Source organism: Tursiops truncatus, chromosome 15 (assembly GCF_011762595.2).
Source record: "Tursiops truncatus isolate mTurTru1 chromosome 15, mTurTru1.mat.Y, whole genome shotgun sequence".
NCBI classification, from domain to species: Eukaryota; Metazoa; Chordata; class Mammalia; order Artiodactyla; family Delphinidae; genus Tursiops; species Tursiops truncatus.
The window spans coordinates 14,519,083-14,536,803 of record NC_047048.1 but is presented as its reverse complement, the minus strand read 5'-3'; the positions used below and the strand labels follow the sequence as shown (position 1 = coordinate 14,536,803).

The following is a 17,721-nucleotide window of genomic DNA, read 5'->3' as shown; positions in this document are numbered from 1 at the left end:
TTTTTGAATTATGGTTTTCTCTGGGTATAGGCCCAGTAGTGGGATTCCTGGATCATATGGTAATTCTATTTTTAGTTTTTTAAGGAACCTCCGTACTGTTCTCCATAGTGACTGTATCAATTTAAATTCCCACCAACAGTGCAAGAGGGTTCCCTTTTCTCCACACCCTGTCCAGCGTTTGTTGTTTGTAGATTTTCTGATGATGCCCATTCTAACTGGTGTGAGGTGATACCTCATTGTAGTTTTTTTTTTTTTTTCGGTACGCGGGCCTCTCACTGTTGTGGCCTCTCCCGTTGCGGAGCACAGACTACAGACGTGCAGGCTCAGCAGCCATGGCTCACAGGCCCAGTTGCTCCGCGGCATGTGGGATCTTCCCGGACTGGGGCACGAACCTATGTCCCCTGCATGGGCAGGCGGACTCTGAACCACTGCGCCACCAGGGAAGCCTTCATTGTAGTTTTGATTTGCATTTCTCTAATAATTAGTGATGTTGAGCAGCTTTTCATGTGCTTCTTGGCCATCTGCATGTCTCCTTTGGAGAAATGTCTGTTTAGGTCTTCTGCCCATTTTTGGATTGGGTTGTTTGTTTTTTTAATATTGAGCTGCATGAGCTGTTTATATATTTTGGAGATTAATCCTTTGTCCATTGATTTGTTTGCAAATATTTTCTCCCATTCTGAGGGTTGTCTTCTCATCTTGTTTGTAGTTTCCTTTGCTGTGCAAAAGCTTTTAAGTTTCATAGGTCCCATTTGTTTATTTTTGTGTTTATTTCCATTACTCTAAGAGGTGGATCAAAAGAGATTTTGCTGTGATTTATGTCAAAGAGTGTTCTTCCTATGTTTTCCTCTAAGAGTTTTATAGTGTCCAGTCTTATATTTAGGTCTCTAATCCATTTTGAGTTTATTTTTGTGTATGGTGTTAGAGAGTGTTCTAATTTCTTTCTTTTACATGTAGCTGTCTCAGTTTTCCCAGCACCACTTATTGAAGAGACTGTCTTTTCTCCATTGTATATCCTTGCCTCCTTTGTCATAGATTAGTTGACCATAGGTGCGTGGGTTTATCTCTGGGCTTTCTGTCCTGTTCCATTGATCTATGTTTCTGGTTTTGTGCCAGTACCAGATTGTCTTGATTACTGTCACTTTATAGTATAGTATGAAGTCAGGGAGTCTGATTCCTCCAGCTCCGTTTTTTTCCCTCAAGACTGCTTTGGCTATTTGGGGCCTTTTGTGTCTCCATACAAATTTTATGAGTTTTTGTTCTAGTTCCGTAAAAAATTGCCAATTTGATAGGGATTGCATTGAATCTGCAGATTGCTTTGGGTAGTATAGTCATTTTCACAATATTGATTCTTCCAATCCAAGAACATGGTATATCTCTCCATCTGTTGGTATCATCTTTAATTACTTTCATCAGTGTCTTATAGTTTTCTGCATACAGGTCTTTTGTCTCCCTGGGTAGGTTTATTCCTAGGTATTTTATTCTTTTTGTTGCAATGGTAAATGGGAGTGTTTCCTTAATTTCTCTTTAAGATTTTTCATCATTAGTGTATAGGAATGCCGGAGATTTCTGTGCATTAATTTTGTGTCCTGCAACATTACCAAATTCATTGATTAACTCTAGTAGTGTTCCGGTGGCATCTTTAGGATTCTCTATGTATAGTATCATGTCATCTGCAAACAGTGACAGTTTTACTTCTTCTTTTCCAATTTGTATTCCTTTTATTTCTTTTCTTCTCTGACTGCCGTGGCTAGGACTTCCAAAACTATGTTGAATAATAGCGGTGAGAGTGGACATCCTTGTCTTGTTCCTGATCTTAGAGGAAATGCTTTCAGTTTTTCACCATTGAGAATGATGTTTACTGTGGGTTTGTCGTATATGGCCTTTATTATGTTGACGTAGGTTCCGTCTGTGCCCACTTTCTGGAGAGTTTTTATCATAAATGGGTGTTGAATTTTGTCAAAAGCTTTTTCTGCATCTCTTGAGATGATCATATGGTTTTTATTCTTCAGTTTGTTAATATGGTGTATCACATAGATTGATTTGCGTATATTGAAGAATCCTTGCATCCCTGGTTTAAATCCCACTTGATCGTGGTGTATGATCCTTTTAATGTGTTGTTGGATTCTGTTGGCTAGTATTTTGTTGAGGATTTTTGCATCTATATTCTTCAGTGATATTGGTCTATAATTTTCTTTTTTTGTAGTATCTTTTTCTGGTTTTGGTCTCAGGGTGATGGTGGCCTCATAGAATGAGTTTGCGAGTGTTCCTTCCTCTGCAATATTTTGGAAGAGTTTGAGAAGGATGGGTGTTAGCTCTTCTCTAAATGTTTGATAGAATTCACCTGTGAAGCCATCTGGTCCTGGACTTTTGTTTGTTGGAAGATTTTAAATCACAGCTTCAATTTCATTACTTGTGATTGGTCTGTTCATATTTTCTGTTTCTTTCTGGTTCAGTCTTGGAAGGTTATACCTTTCCAAGAATTTGTCCATTTCTTCCAGGTTGTACATTTTGCTGACGTAGAGTTGCTTGTACTAGTCTATTAGGATGCTTTGTATTTCTGTGGTGTCTGTTGTAACTTCTCCTATTTCATTTCTAATTTTATTGATTTGAGTCCTCTCCCTCTTTTTCTTGATGAGTCTGGCTAATGGTTTATCAGTTTTGTTTATCTTCTCAAGGAACCAGCTCCTAGTTTTATTGATCTTTGCTATTGTTTTCTTTGTTTTTACTTCATTTATTTCTGCTCTGATCTTTATGATTTCTTTCCTTCTGCTCACTTTGCGTTTTGTTTGTTCTTCTTTCTCTAGTTCCTTTAGGTGTAAGGTTAGATTGTTTATTTGAGATTTTTCTTGTTTCTTGAGGTAGGCTTGTATAGCTATAAACTTCCCTCTTAGAACTGCTTTTGCTGCATCCCATAGGTTTTGGATTGTAATGTTTTCACTGTCATTTTTCTGTAGGTATTTTTTGATTTCCTCTTTGGTTTCTTCAGTGATCTCTTGGTTATTTAGTAATGTAGTGTTTAGCCTCCATGTGTTTGTGTTTTTTACGTTTTTTTCCCTGTAATTCATTTCTAATCTCATAGCGTTGTGGTCAGAAAAGATGTTTGATATGATTTCAGTTTTCTTAAATTTACTGAGGCTTGATTTGTGACCCAAGATGTGATCTATCCTAGAAAATGTTCCATGCACACTTGAGAAGAAAGTGTAATCTGCTGCTTTTGGGATGGAATGTCCTATAAATATCAATTAAATCTATCTGGTCTGTTGTGTCATTTAAAGCTTCTGTTTTCTTATTTATTTTCATTTTGGATGATCTATCCATTGGTATAAGTGAGGTGTTAAAGTCCCCCACTATTTTTGTGTTACTGTTGATTTCCTCTTTTATAGCTGTTAGCTGTTGCCTTATGTATTAAGGTGCTCCTATGTTGGGTGCATATATATTTATAATTGTTATATCTTCTTCTTGGATTGATCCCTTGATCATTATGTAGTGTCCTTCCTTGTCTCTTGTAGCATCCTTTATTTTAAAGTCTATTTTATCTGATATGAGTATTGCTACTCCAGCTTTCTTTTGATTTCCATTTGCATGGAATATCTTTTTCCATCCCCTCACTTTCAGCCTGTATGTGTCCCTAGGTCTGAAGTGGGTCTCTTGTAGACAGCATATATATGGGTCTTGTTTTTGTATCCATTCAGCGAGCCTGTGTCTTTTGGTTGGAGCATTTAATCCATTCATGTTTAAGGTAATTATCGATATGTATGTTCCTATTACCATTTTCTTAATTGTTTGGGGTTTGTTTTTGTAGGTCCTTTTCTTCTTTTGTGTTTCCCACTTAGAGGAGTTCCTTTAGCATTTGTTGTAGAACTGGTTTGGTGGTGCTGAATTCTCTTAGGTTTTCCTTGTCTGTAAAGCTTTGATTTCTCCATCGAATCTGAATGAGATCCTTGTTGGGTAGAGTAATCTTGGTTGTAGGTTCTTCCCTTTCATCACTTTAAGTATATCATGCCCCCCACTCTGGCTTGTAGAGGTTCTGCTGAGAAATCAGCTCTTAACCTTATGGTGTTCCCTTGTATGTTATTTGTCATTTTTCCCTTGTTGCTTTCAATAATGTTTCTTTGTCTTTAATTTTTGCCAATTTGATCACTGTGTGTCTCAGCGTGTTTCTCCTTGGGTTTATCCTGTATGGGACTCTCTGCGCTTCCTGGACTTGGGTGGCTATTTCCTTTCCCATGTTAGGGAAGTTTCTGACTATAATCTCTTCACATGTTTTCTCGGGTCCTTTTTCTCTCTCTTCCCCTTCTGGGACCCCTGTAATGTGAATGTTGTTGCGTTTAATGTTGTCCCAGAGATATCTTAAGCTGTCTTCATTTCTTTTCATTCTTTTTTCTTTATTCTGTTCCGTGGCAGTGAATTCCACCCTCTGTCTTATGCGTTTTTGGTTGGAATGTCCTTATTCATTCTTCTGCCTCAGTTATTCTGCTATTGATTCCTTCTAGTGTATTTTTCATTTCAGTTATTGTATTGTTCATCTCGTTTGTTTGTTCTTTAATTCTTCAAGGTCTTTGTTAAACATTTCTTGCATCTTCTCGATCTTTGCCTCCATTCTTTTCCGAGGTCCTGGATCATCTTCACTATCATTATTCTGAATTCTTTTTCTGGAAGGTTGCCTATCTGCACTTCATTTAGTTGTTTGTCTGGGGTTTTATCTTGTTCCTTCATCTGGTATATAGCCCTCTGCCTTGCCCTCTGCCTTTTCCTCTTGTCTGTCTTTCTGTGAATGTGGTTTTTGTTCCATAGGCTGCAGGATTGTAGTTCTTCTTGCTTCTGCTGTCTGCCCTCTGGTGGATGAGGCTATCTGAGAGGCTTGTGTAAGTTTCCTGATGGGAGGGACTGGTGGTGGGTAGAGCTGACTGTTGCTCTGGTGGGCAGAGCTCACTAAAACTTTAATCCACTTGACTGCTGATGGGTGGGGCTGGGTTCCTTCCCTGTTGGTTGTTTGGCCTGAGGCAACCCAACACTGGAGCCTACCTGGGCTCTTTGGTGGGGCTAATGACAGACTCTGGGAGCGCTCACGCCAAGGAGTACTTCCCAGAACTTCTGCTGCCAGTGTCCTTGTCCCTGTGGTGAACCACAGCCACCCCCCACGTCTGCAGGAGACCCTCCAACACTAGCAGGTAGGTCTGGTTCAGTCTCCCCAGGGGTCACTGCTCATTCCCCTGGGTCCCGATGCGCACACTACTTTGTGTGTGCCCTCCAAGAGTGGAGTCTCCGTTTTCCCCAGTCCTGTCAAAGTCCTGCAGTCAAATCCCACTAGGCTTCAAAGTCTGATTCTCTAGGAATTCCTTCTCCTGTTGCCTGACCCCCAGGTTGGGAACCTGACGTGGGGCTCAGAACCTTCACTCCAGCGGGTGGACTTCTGTGGTATAAGTGTTCTCCAGTCTGTGAGTCACCCACCCAGCGGTTATGGGATTTGATTTTACTGTGATTGTGCCCCTCCTACCGTCTCATTGTGGCTTCTCCTTTGTCTTTGGATGTGGGGTATCTTTTTTGGTGAGTTCCAGTGTCTTCCTGTCAATGATTGTCCAGCAGCTAGTTGTGATTCTGGTGTTCTCACAAGAGGGAGTGAGAGCACATCCTTCTACTCCTCCATCTTGGTTCAGCCTCTCCCTTATGGTTTGAACTTTGTGTTTTGTAAAGAACTCTTTCCTTACCCTTAGGTCAAAAATAGTCTCCCATATTTTTTCCTAAAACTTGAAAAATTTTCCTTTCATGTTAATCAATCTGGAATTTATTGATCATTATGAAATTTATTTTTTGTGTGTGAGGGTACAGATCATATTTAATTTTTTTCCATATGGATGTCTTGTTCCCCAGAGCTGTTTATGTAATAGTCTCTTTTTCCCTAGCCGCCTGTAGTACCTGCTAGGTTAAATATTAAGTTTCCATATATGCATTTTTCTGTTAGTGAAATATAACATAGTTATACTCTATTTTAATTACTATAGTTTTATGAAATGTATTAATATCCAGTAGGGCAAGCCTCCTGCTTAGTTCTTCTCTAGGAATGTCTTGGCTATTTTTAGCCCTTTATTCCTCAGTTTTCTATTTAAGCATGATTTATTAATGATTAAATTTACATTGAATTTGTAGGTAATTTTGAGAAGGATGGCTATCATTATATCAATATTAACCTTCCTATCCATAACACAGTATGCTTCTCCATTTACTTAGGTCTTCAACATCTTTTGATGATATTTTATTATGTTCTTCATAAAAGTCTTGTACTTTTGATTAATTTTTGAGTACCTTTTTGCTGTTAATGTGAATAATGTGGTTTTTTTCAAATAATTTTTTGTTTGTCTTTGGCCGTACTGCACAGCTGTGGGATCTTAGTTCCCCCACCAGGGATTGAACCCGGCCCCCCACAGTGAAAGCTCCAAGTCCTAACCACTGGACTGCCAGGGAATTCCTCTATATAATTTGTTGTTTTTAAAGTTTCTGTTAGTTGCTCTTGTATCAAAATACAAATGACTTTTGTATATATTTATGTCCTGCAGCTTTCCTAATGTTTTGTGGTTTTGTTTAGGCTAGGACTTATAATAACAAGCAACCTTGTTTTAAAGCAGTGGTTCTCAAATGGGGCCAATTTGCTCTCCTGGGGGACATTTCGCAGTGTCTGGAAATATTTTTGGTTGTCACAATGGTGGGGTGGTTGCACTGCTGGCATTTAATAGGTAGAGACCAGGGATGTTGCTAAACATCCTACAGTGCACAAGACAAGCCCCACAACAAAGGATTTATCCAATTAAAATGTAAATAGTGCCAAGGCTGAGAAACCTTAAGATAAGTTTTTTCTTTATTGTGAAAATTTTCAAGTACAAAAATATTCAAAAGAATAGTATATGTATGACCACCAACAATGATCAATATAGGCCAACAGTGTTTCATTTAACTTTCTCCCTTCCCCTACTCTTGAATTATTTTAATGCAAATCCAGGACATTATATCATTCCATCTTTTATTTTTTTTATTTTTGGCCTTGCCACACAGCTTGCGGGATCTTAGTTCCTCAACCAGGGATTGAACCTGGGCCATTGGCAGTGGGACCACAGAGTCCTAACCACGGCACCGCCAGGGTATTCCCCATTCCATCTTTTAAAAAAATAATTAAATGAATCGTTTATTTCATTAAAAGTAGACATTAACAGTTTTAAATCAGACATTTACAAAAAAAAATTCTGATTGTAATCTACATTAAAATTAGCTCCTGTGAAGACATATTCAGTGAGTAAGATAGTTAAGATTTTGGTTTCTTACTGAGATAGTCCTGGATTTGAATCCCAGCTCTGCCTTTTATAAGCAGTATGAGCCTACATAAGTCACTCTGTCACTGAGTCTTGGCTTATTTCTCATTTAAAAGGCTGCATTTAAGAAAAAATTTGGAGCCATTCTTAGAAAGGATACAGATGAAGAAGTACGTAGGATGAGGTCTGGAAGGGTCCCAAGACAGAAGCTTCTGGCCCCATGAAACAAGGGTGCTCCATCCTCCTGACATGTGGATATGTTCACCAACCTGGAAGCTCCTCAAAATGTAGTGACTTTAGTGTTTGCTTAAAATAGCAAACATGTATTTTATCATAGTTTCAGTGGGTTGGGAATATGGGCTTGTCTTAGCTGAGTCTCCAGGCTGCAGTCAAGGCTTAACTGATAGGGGACTGTTTCCCAGATCATGTGGTTTTGGGCAGGATTCAGTTCCTCATAGGTGTTGGATGGAGGACCTCACTTCCTTGCCATGAAGCTTTCTCTGTATGGCTAGTCACAACACAGCAGCTGACCTAATCAGAGCAAGCAAATGAGAAGAGCCAGGGAAAGTGAGCAAGACGGAATTCACATCTTCTTAACCTAATCTTCAGGTGACATCCTATCACTTCTGCCATATTCATTAGAAGCAAATCCCTAGGTCTAGCTACAATCAAGGGGAGGAGATTACATAAAGGAATACAGGAGTTGGGAATCTTGGGTACCATTTTATTTTTCAATTTATTTATTATTATTTTTAATATTTTATTTATTTACTTATTTATTTGGTTGCGCTAGGTCTTAGTTGTGTTTTTCCAGTTCCTTAGTTGTGGCCGGTGGGCTCCTTAGTTGCAGCTCGCCAGCTCCTTAGTTGTGGCATGTGAACTCTTAGTTGTGGCATGCATGTGGGATCTAGTTCCCTGACCAGGGATCGAACCTGGGCCCCCTGCATTGGGAGCGTGGAGTCTTAACCACTCTGCCACCAGGGAAGTCCCTCTTGGGTACCATTTTAGAAGCAGCCAATCAGTCTGTTCTCAGGCTGCCAATGACTCATATGCAAAATACATTTCCCCCCTCCCCATGTCCCAAAATTCTCATCCTGTTACAAGCTCAAAGTCCTTCTTCATCTTGCCATCTAAATCAGGTCTAGTTGTGGATGGAGCTTCTAGGTGTAGTTCCTTAAATATAGGTCCTTGAATAGAAAAGATCTATAGCACTAAAGATACAAGTTATGTCCCCACCCCACCCCCAATGCCAGTATACAGTGATGGAACAGGCATAGGACAATAGACATTTAAAATGAAGGCAAATAGGGGGAAGAAAAAGGTGTCATTGGTTCATATCAATTCTGAAATCCATCTGAGAAAATATTAGACATTCTTTGAGCAGGTCTCAGTCAAATGTAAGTAATTTAGGAATTATTTTCTATATCTCTCAGCTCTGCCCTTTGGGCTCTTGAGTGATCCTTCCTTTTTCATGAAAGATGGCACATATTTTGTAGCTATGTGGTTTTATCTGTCTAATTCCTGCCAGAAGAATTTTGGGAATCCAGTGTGTCTTTCCATTTTATACTGTTTCTGTCCCTTTCAGTCCAAGTTGGCAATGTTGCTGCTGATAAACTTCTCAGAAACGTCTGGGTCCTCTGTAAATCTCACTGGGGTTCATTCCATTTGGATAATAATTTTACCCACAAATCTCTTTGAGATAAACCATTCTTTGCTTTGGGCTCCTGCTGAGATGGCTAAGGGACAATGTGCTTAAGCTTCCTAGAGGCCTTATTGTTAAATTGAGAGGATCTGTGAGGCACACCCTTAATTTGTTTAAAGGACTCTGTGTGACGAGTTATTGGGAGCCATTTAGGAGCAACCTACAACAGAGGTTAATTTATCTAATTGAAGTAGTTATATGACTTTTTTTCCTCCTTTTAAACTACTAATGTAAGTTACATTAATAGATTTTGTAATGTTGATTTAATCTTGAATTTCTGGAAAAACTCCAACTTAGTGGAGCACTAATTATCATCCGATAATTAGTGCTGGATTTGATATGCTAACTTTTGGTTTAGGATTTTTATATATATTTCATGAGTGATACCTGTAATTTTTATTATTCCTATACTCTATGTCTGGTTTTGATAGGGATAGAGTAGGATAGTTACACAGGTAGTTTTAGAAATCCAACTGGGGATTATAGATAGAGAGGGAGCCTTAGGGAACTTCGGGAGACCACTGTAAGTTTTTGTCTTGTTTTATTTTTGAGACCACTGTAAGTTAATGGTTGAGTCCAGCAAGGTAATGTCCTTAGGACCAAGGACAGGAGTGTAAGGGAAAGATGACATTCCAAAGTAGAAGACCCTCATTATACTGAAATCTGTGATGATTTAACGTATTTTAGTATATGTTACCACCCTTCTGCTGATTTGAATAAACACCATGATAGTCCTAGTTTGACCTTATAGGGTCAAACACTCTCTTGCCTGATGAGGAGGAGGAGCTAATGATGGAAGCCTAACCTCTACTCAAAGAATGAGGAAGAAGGTGGTCGTCTCCCCTTCCCCACTTTCCTTTGACTATAAAAATGTAGCCCGCTTAATTCTTGGGGCAGAGCCCCCTTGTCTGCCTGCTTGTATCCCTCTCAAGTGTCCTATATTAATAAAGCTACTCCTTGCCTATCACTTTGCCTCTTGCTGAATTCCGTCTGTGCTGAGACATAAAGAACCTGAGCCTCAGTAAGTCCTGACACCAGGTTAGTGATTCTAATTAAAAGACCGTGGCTTCAAGTCCCAACCTGGGTTTTGGCTGGGTTCAAGTCCCAGCCTGTGGGTTCAAGTCCCAGTCTGAGGTATGCAGTTTCAGTTTTGTTGCATAGTTATGCTGGCCTTATAAATTACTTAGAGAGTGTTCCCTCCTGTTCTGTGCATCTTTTGATTGTCTTTTCCCTCAATATTGGATCACATTTTCTTGGTTCTCTGTATCTGAGTATTTTTGGAGTTATGTTTTGAGTCTCTGAGTCCTGCTAGAATCCTCTGGTGAATGAAGATTTTTTTGTTGTGGTGGGTAATCAAGCTGGTTAGTTTCTAAACCACAAGTTTGTGTCTCCTTCTGTGAACAGTGTTTCCAGTATCAGTTTAGTTTTCAGACTTTGCTATGTTGCTTTGGGTTTTTCCCATTCACAAATCATTTATGAGTTTGGAGTGTTGGTGGCAGTTTATTTCATAGTTTAATTCTCAAAGCCTTTGCTGTGCTTCCTTCAGTCTCTCCCAGGTGTGAGTTGGAAGTTGTGCTGATTCATATGCAAAATTATGGGAAATGTTCTCTGGCTCTCTCTCTTTTTTTTTTTTTCAGTTTATTTTTTTCTTTTTATATAATATCTTTTTAACAAAGTTCACTTTTTTTTAACATCTTTATTGGAGTATAATTGCTTTACAATGGTGTGTTAGTTTCTGCTTTATAACAAAGTGAATCAGTTATACATATACATATGTTCCCATATCTCTTCCCTCTTGCGTCTCCCTCCCTCCCACCCTCCCTATCCCACCCCTCTAGGTGGTCATAAAGCACCGAGCTGATCTCCCTGTGCTATGCGGCTGCTTCCCACTAGCTATCTGTTTTACGTTTGGTAGTGTATATATGTCCATGCCACTCTCTCACTTTGTCACAGCTTACCCTTCCCCCTCCCCATATCCTCAAGTCCATTCTCTAGTAGGCCTGTGTCTTTATTCCCATCTTGTCGGGCTCTCTCTTTCCCTTGATTTCTGCCTAACACTCCCTGGCTCCCAGAGGCTACATTTCTTGTTATTCTGGCCAGAAATATGGCTTTCACTCAGCGTTTTAGCTGCCTGCACCATCACTATGCATTTCTGCGTGCTGGGTGCCACGATTAGGGCAAAGAGGTGAGAGAAAACTGTCAAAAATAATGAGGATGTTTCTTATAATACTCTTTAGACTCCAGTGGTCCCTTTTCCCAATTATATTTTGCCTAAAAGATGGGGTTTTATTCAGTTTTTGCTGCTTACATTTGTGCATAGTATGGACTTAGGATTTTTATTTTATTCTAAGATTTATTTGAAAAAGTCTTTAATTTTTGGAAGATTATTTTTGTTCTATTCAGTCTGGGTTGGCAGTAATTTTCTCTTGTACTTTGAAGGTATTATTCCACTGTCCACTAGTTGTAGTTGTTGTTGTTGAGAAATCTGCAGTCAGTCTAATTTTCAGTCCCTTTTCTATATGCCATTTAACGTTCATCTTTTGTGTTCTGTGTTTTTACTTTAAGAATCCCTGCATCCACTGTAGGGGGCGCGGGTTCAATCCCTGGTCCAGGAACTAAGATCCCACATGCTGTGTAGCCAAAAAGAAAAGACCCTTTTTGGGACTTCCCTGGTGGTCCAGTGGTTAAGGCTCTGTGCTCCCAGTGCAGGGGGCATGGGTTCAATCCCTGGTTGGAGAACTAACTAAGATCCTGCATGCTGCATGGCATGGCCAAAGAAACAAACAAACAAACAAACCACTTTGTGACATAGAAATTTGAATTCCATATAATTTTCATGTGTTTAAAATATTATTCTTTTGATTTTTTAAAAAAAACTTTTAAAAATGTAAAGCCATTCTTAGCTTGAAGGCCAGACAAAAACAGGCAGTAGGACTGGATTTGGCCTGTGACCCATAGATTACTAATCTTTACCTTAGCTACTTGGTAACTTACGCTGACTCATGTCAGACCCTAGGAGAGGAATGACCTAGTTCTGTCATCTGCATTGCCATAATATGGTTTCTAACCTCTGTCATCACATTTATCATGTTGCATATTAATCATGTGTATGCTTATCTCTCTTATTGGACTCTGAGCTTCTTGAGAGGAAGGCCATGACCTAGTCATGTCATCTTTGCATACTTAGTATCTAACACTTGACCTGACCCATAGTGGGTGTTCAAAAAATATTTAATATGAATTTTATGCTCAATCAATATAAAATGCCATTACTGCTGCCTTAAAGAGAAACACCTGAGTGATACGCAGTATACCTTCCCCCTAAGGAGTCCATGGCAACTGCATTTGCTACTAGTGAATCTTGTGACTCAGTGGTTACGTAAAAAAAAGACTTTTCATTTTAGAATTCTCTTTCAGAGAAGAGATGGTTGAACTTTATCTTTAAATCAATCATCATGATAAATAATGGCTTTCATTTTTCTTCTGAACCGGTGCTATATTCTGGATGCAAAAATAATACTAGCTATTGTTTACTGAGCACATACTACATTTCAGTCTCTTAGTCAACTCTAATTTTCCTTTAGACTTTTGGTAACTTCCTTACTACTATCAATTTACCTCTTTTCCTTTGTTCCCTACATCTGAAACAAAACTAAGCAACAATACTTATGCTTTTCCTCCATGCTATTGTAATGAATGAAAACACGGTCCATTCAGTCCTTCAAGTCAAATACGAATTCATCTAGACTCCTTTCTCTCCTCCCCATATCTAATTGACCACTAAGTCTGATCAATTAAAAACAAATCTATGGGGTCTTCCCTGGTGGCACAGTGGTTAAGAATCCACCTGCCAATGCAGGGGACACGGGTTCAAGCCCTGGTCCAGGAAGATCCCACATGCCGCGGAGCAACTAAGCCCGTGTGCCACAACTACTGAGCCCGCGTGCCTAGAGCCCGTGCTCCACAATGAGAGAAGCCACTGCAATGAGAATCCCGCGTACCACAATGAAGAGTAGCCCCTGCTCACCACAACTACTAGAGAAAGCCCACGAAAATCCAATGTAGCCAAAAATAAATAAATTTATTAAAAAAAAACACAAATCGATGGAGGTTTTTTCTTTCCATCTCTATGTCATTTGCTGTAGTTGGAGCTTTAATCATTTCTCAATTCTTTCAATATATAGTTGAACGTCTTTACTGGTTTTTCTGACCCCGGTTACCCCATCCTTCAATCTTCTCTTCCCATAGTTTTCAACATTGAATGCAGATAAGAACAATCTAGTCTTGTCAGTCCTGTGATTAAAACCCTTCTATCATTACCAACTTCCCAGTCATGACATATGAGACCCTATGTGTGACTTCAGTGCTTAACACAGATGTTTCAGAATTCAAAATTTTTGGATTCTAGAAAGGTCATATGATGTACATAACACATATTATATAACATCCTCTGTTTGTTCTGGGTCAACACGCTATAATCAAGGACATCAGTATTTCTGCATTAAAGAGTATGATTGTTTATGCCAAGAAGAATAAAGACTTTAAATAGATTCCTATCAGTTCAGGTTATGTTTTGCTGCCACATGAGTTACAGGAAAATGTTTAGTTTTTGGATTTCAGAATTTGGGACAAGAGATCGTGACCCTATAGATATCCAGTGGTCTGCTGGAGCTGGATTGTGCCAGCTACAGTGAACCCATTTTTGTGCATCTCTTCTCAACTCTGTGGTCAATGACATCATGTTGGTAGCTTGAAATCATCCATGGTGGGAGTATTTACACCATTGGTCATCAGTAAATGCTACAAATTATGACCTTTCCCTTCTCAGAGATCAGGTTGTAAAGTGTTACCGGCACAGCGCTGTATATACCTATTACATGTGTAGTATGTTATCACTGTGGCAAAACCACTTAGTCTATGCAGTATAGAACAAGAGGCCAAAGTTTTCAGGGAAGCGTAGAATGTAAAAATCAAGATGTGATTTGACGTCAATAGGACGGCAGTAAGAGAAACTGGATAAAACAGATGCTTTGGAGTCAGACAGGTTCAGTAGGTTCAAATTCTAACTCCATTATTTCCAGACTGTGTGACTTTGGATAAATCACTTATGGGTCTCAGTTAACACAGTTGAAAAATAGGGACTGATAGTATTTCTCTTAAGGTTGTTTCAAGGATTAAAGTAGATATCATATGCAAAGTACCTGACATAGAATGAACAGAAATTATTTTTTACTATAAAGCATTTTTTTCTTGAGATGTTTATCTCTACAGATGTGACTCCCATTCTCTAATGTTCCTAGTGCACCCACAGTAAATATGCAGTTCAGCGCTTGGATGTTCTCTAGTTATTTCATTTTTTTTTTTATAAAGTATGTTTGGTTATATACTAGATATTTTTATTTTCTTTTTATTTATTTACTTGGCTATGTCAGGTCTTAGTTGTGGCACGTGGGATCTTTCGTTGCAGTGTGTGGGCTCCTCTCTAGTTGTGGCACATGGGCTCTAGAGCGCAGGCTCAGTTGTTGCGGTGCGTGGGCTTAGTTGCTCCGCGGCATGTAGGATCTTCCCAGACCAGGGATCGAGCCCATGTTCCCTGCATTGGCAGGCGGATTCTTAACCACTGCGCCACCAGGGAAGTCCTCTCTTGTGTATTTTTTAAGGAGTGGAGCCCCTTTGAGGGATTCTTCATCAGATAATGGTTATCTGCAGCGAGAGATCGAAAACTTAAAGAAAAAGATCTTTTTAACCTTTTATTAGAATAGTGTGTTTGAATGACTTCTAATGTATTATGATATAAAACTCTCTTAGGTACTTTTGTTTGAATGTCATTTGGCCAAAATCTGCTAGTTCAGATCCAATTTCAATCTAGATGTCATTTTAGATTATATTTTACCCTAAGATTATGAGTTATTTAGTCAAATATAGTGTCACTATAAGCTTAAAGTAAATTTCTAGGTCAAGAGGTAGAACACATTTATTTTGTAATATCAAAAGTCATAAATAGCACTCCTTTTTCTTCCTTAGAAAATAGGGTTCTTTAGGAAATCAACAGAAAAATAGGACAAATGAATATTTTGCAGTCTTAGTGGATTATGGTTGACTATTTTCCCCCCAATATTTTATTATGAAAAATTTCAAACATATAAAGAACTGAAAGAATTATACCCACTAGCTACAATTAACATTGTGCTGTATTTGCTTTATCACATAATCTGTCCATCTTTATGTTCCTCTAGTCATCATTCATCAAGCCATCTTATTTACTTGTGGTTTTTATTTTTATGTATTTCAAGTAAGTTGACGAGCTGTTTTTCTAAGCAGTCTTATCTTTGTTATGTTTTTCTGAATGTTGTAATTAAAATGTCAGTACATTCTGTGCAGATGTTTTCACCTGACCGTTTTTCCTATTTCTAGGAATCTGAGGTTGCCAATAATTGCTGTCAGATTGAGAACATTAAAAAAAAAAGTCTAGTAAGCAATGTCAAGCCTGAAAAATACACTCTTTCTCAATAGCTTTTATAATCTGAAGACTTGTAATTTTTAGAGTCATCAAAAATAATTTCCAGGGGCTTCCCTGGTGGCGCAGTGGTTGAGAGTCCACCTGCCGATGCAGGGGACACGGGTTCGTGCCCCGGTCCGGGAAGATCCCACACGCCGCGGAGCGGCTAGGCCCGTGAGCCATGGCCGCTGAGCCTGCGCGTCCGGAGCCTGTGCTCCGCAACGGGAGAGGCCACAACAGTGAGAGGCCTGCGTACCGCAAAAAAAAAAAAATATGTTTCCAGTACTGTTTTCAGTATTCTAAATACATGTTTATTCACATTATATTGTTTTCAGAGTGGAGAGATCTACAGACCAGGTCATCAAGCCAGTCAATGTGGGAGCTCTATCAAAATGGGTTGGGAAGATACCTCCAGATGTTTTACAAGACATGGCGGTGATTGCACCCATGCTTGCCAAACTTGGATATGACCCGTATGCCAATCCACCTAACTATGGAAAACCTGATCCCAAAATCCTTGAAAACACTAGAAGGGTAAGTGAGATTTTTAAAGTGAATTGAGAAAACTGGGTATGGAATTTGGGTCCTAAAAAGTTTTTTCTTATTTTGTTCCTTGCTTTTTTATGATCAGAAAATTATTTTAAATTAGAAAAATCCTATTTGTAAAATGCTTTATCATCAGAAATCTTCCACTGCATTTTAAGGATAACTGTGGCTCTTTCCAGGGACTATAGGGACAATTCTTTAATCTCTTTTTGCCAATTTCTAAGAATGGTGCTTACTGTTGGGGAGATTTATTCTCATAGCTGATTATCATAAATTTGCATAAACACCAGAATTATTAGTGACCTCACTTACTTCTAGTTTCTTTTTACTTTGAATCTAATGGCTACTTTACTTTTAAACCTTTGTTTAGATGAGGCATGATTTCTTGATACTTGAAAACTAAACATTGGCTACATGAGAAGAATTATTACATAGGTACAATAAACAACCCTCTGATTGAGAGAAAGTTACTATTAAAGTGTAGTTACAACTACTTCTTTTATAAGTTATGCTCACATCTTTATAATCCTATTTGAGAAAAGCTGAAAACTCAAAAAATGTGAATATATACCTTACCTGTATAATCTATTTCAAATCATACCTTAATGTATTTTTTTATTGTAAAATTTAAATAACAAAATTTACCATTTTAACAATTTATAAGTGTATAGTCCAGTATATTTGTATTGTTGTAGAACTGTCACCACCATCCATCTCCAGAACTTTTTTCATCTTTTCAAACTGAAACTACATAATCATTACCCATTCCCCCTTCCTCTAGCCCCTGGCAACCACAGTTCTACCTTCTGTCTATAGATGTGGTATTTTTTGAAACTACAGTTTAAATAAGACAACCGTGTTAGCGTAAGTTCACTGTTAGGCTGTTGGATTTCAAGATTAAAATTCCTTGCCTTTCTCTGGTATGTTTTTTGTTTTGTTTTGTTTTGTTTTTTACGGTACGTGGGCCTCTCACTGTCGTGGCCTCTTCCGTTGCGGAGCACAGGCTCCAGACGCACAGGTTCAGCGGCCATGGCTCACTGGCCCAGCCGCTCCGTGGCGTGTGGGATCTTCCCAGACTGGGGCACGAACCCGCGTCCCCTGCATTGGCAGGCGGACTCTTAACCACTGTGCCACCAGGGAAGCCCTGGTATTTTTTTTTTTATGTCAGTTTCCTCTCCTCCCCACAACCTTATAATATATCATCTCTTTATTCTGTTCTTCTGTTGATACCTTTAATCGAAAAACAAACTTATATTTCATGAGGCTGATTTCCATCTGGATTTTTTACACTTAGATATTACTTTTGTTTTCTTTTTTCAAGTCATTAGTGGCTATATACGAAGAGCTATTTTCTTATAAACCATCATATATGGAGGCAGATTTTTTTTTATTTTTAAAATAATCTTTATCCTTTTTATATTTTTCATACATACAAGCATTATTATAAAACTATAAACTTAGGGGCTTCCCTGGTGACACAGTGGTTGAGAGTCCGCCTGCTGATGCAGGGGACACGGGTTCATGCCCCAGTCCGGGAAGATCCCACATGCCGCGGAACGGCTGGGCCTGTGAGCTGTGGCCGCTGAACCTGCGCGTCCGGAGCCTGTGCTCCGCAACGGGAGAGACCACAACAGTGAGAGGCCCGCATACCGTAAAAAAAAAAAATATATATA

General features: G+C 39.0%; 1 protein-coding gene across 14 annotated transcripts in view; it reads left to right on the top strand.

The window, feature by feature from the left end:
* TPST1 (tyrosylprotein sulfotransferase 1) overlaps nucleotides 1-17,721 on the top strand; it is a 185,529-nt gene that overhangs the window by 111,332 nt on the left and 56,476 nt on the right. For 11 of the 14 annotated variants that reach the window (XR_012326042.1, XM_019921879.3, XM_019921876.3 and 8 more), the window contains one exon: nucleotides 15,838-16,036. The exons of the other annotated variants lie outside the window; for them this stretch is intronic. Coding sequence is in view for 10 of the 11 variants with exons in the window: in XM_019921879.3 (XP_019777438.1) it covers nucleotides 15,838-16,036 (199 nt within the window). In the remaining variant the exon portion in view is untranslated. The remainder of the gene's footprint in view (nucleotides 1-15,837; nucleotides 16,037-17,721) is intronic. 14 annotated transcript variants of the gene reach the window in all.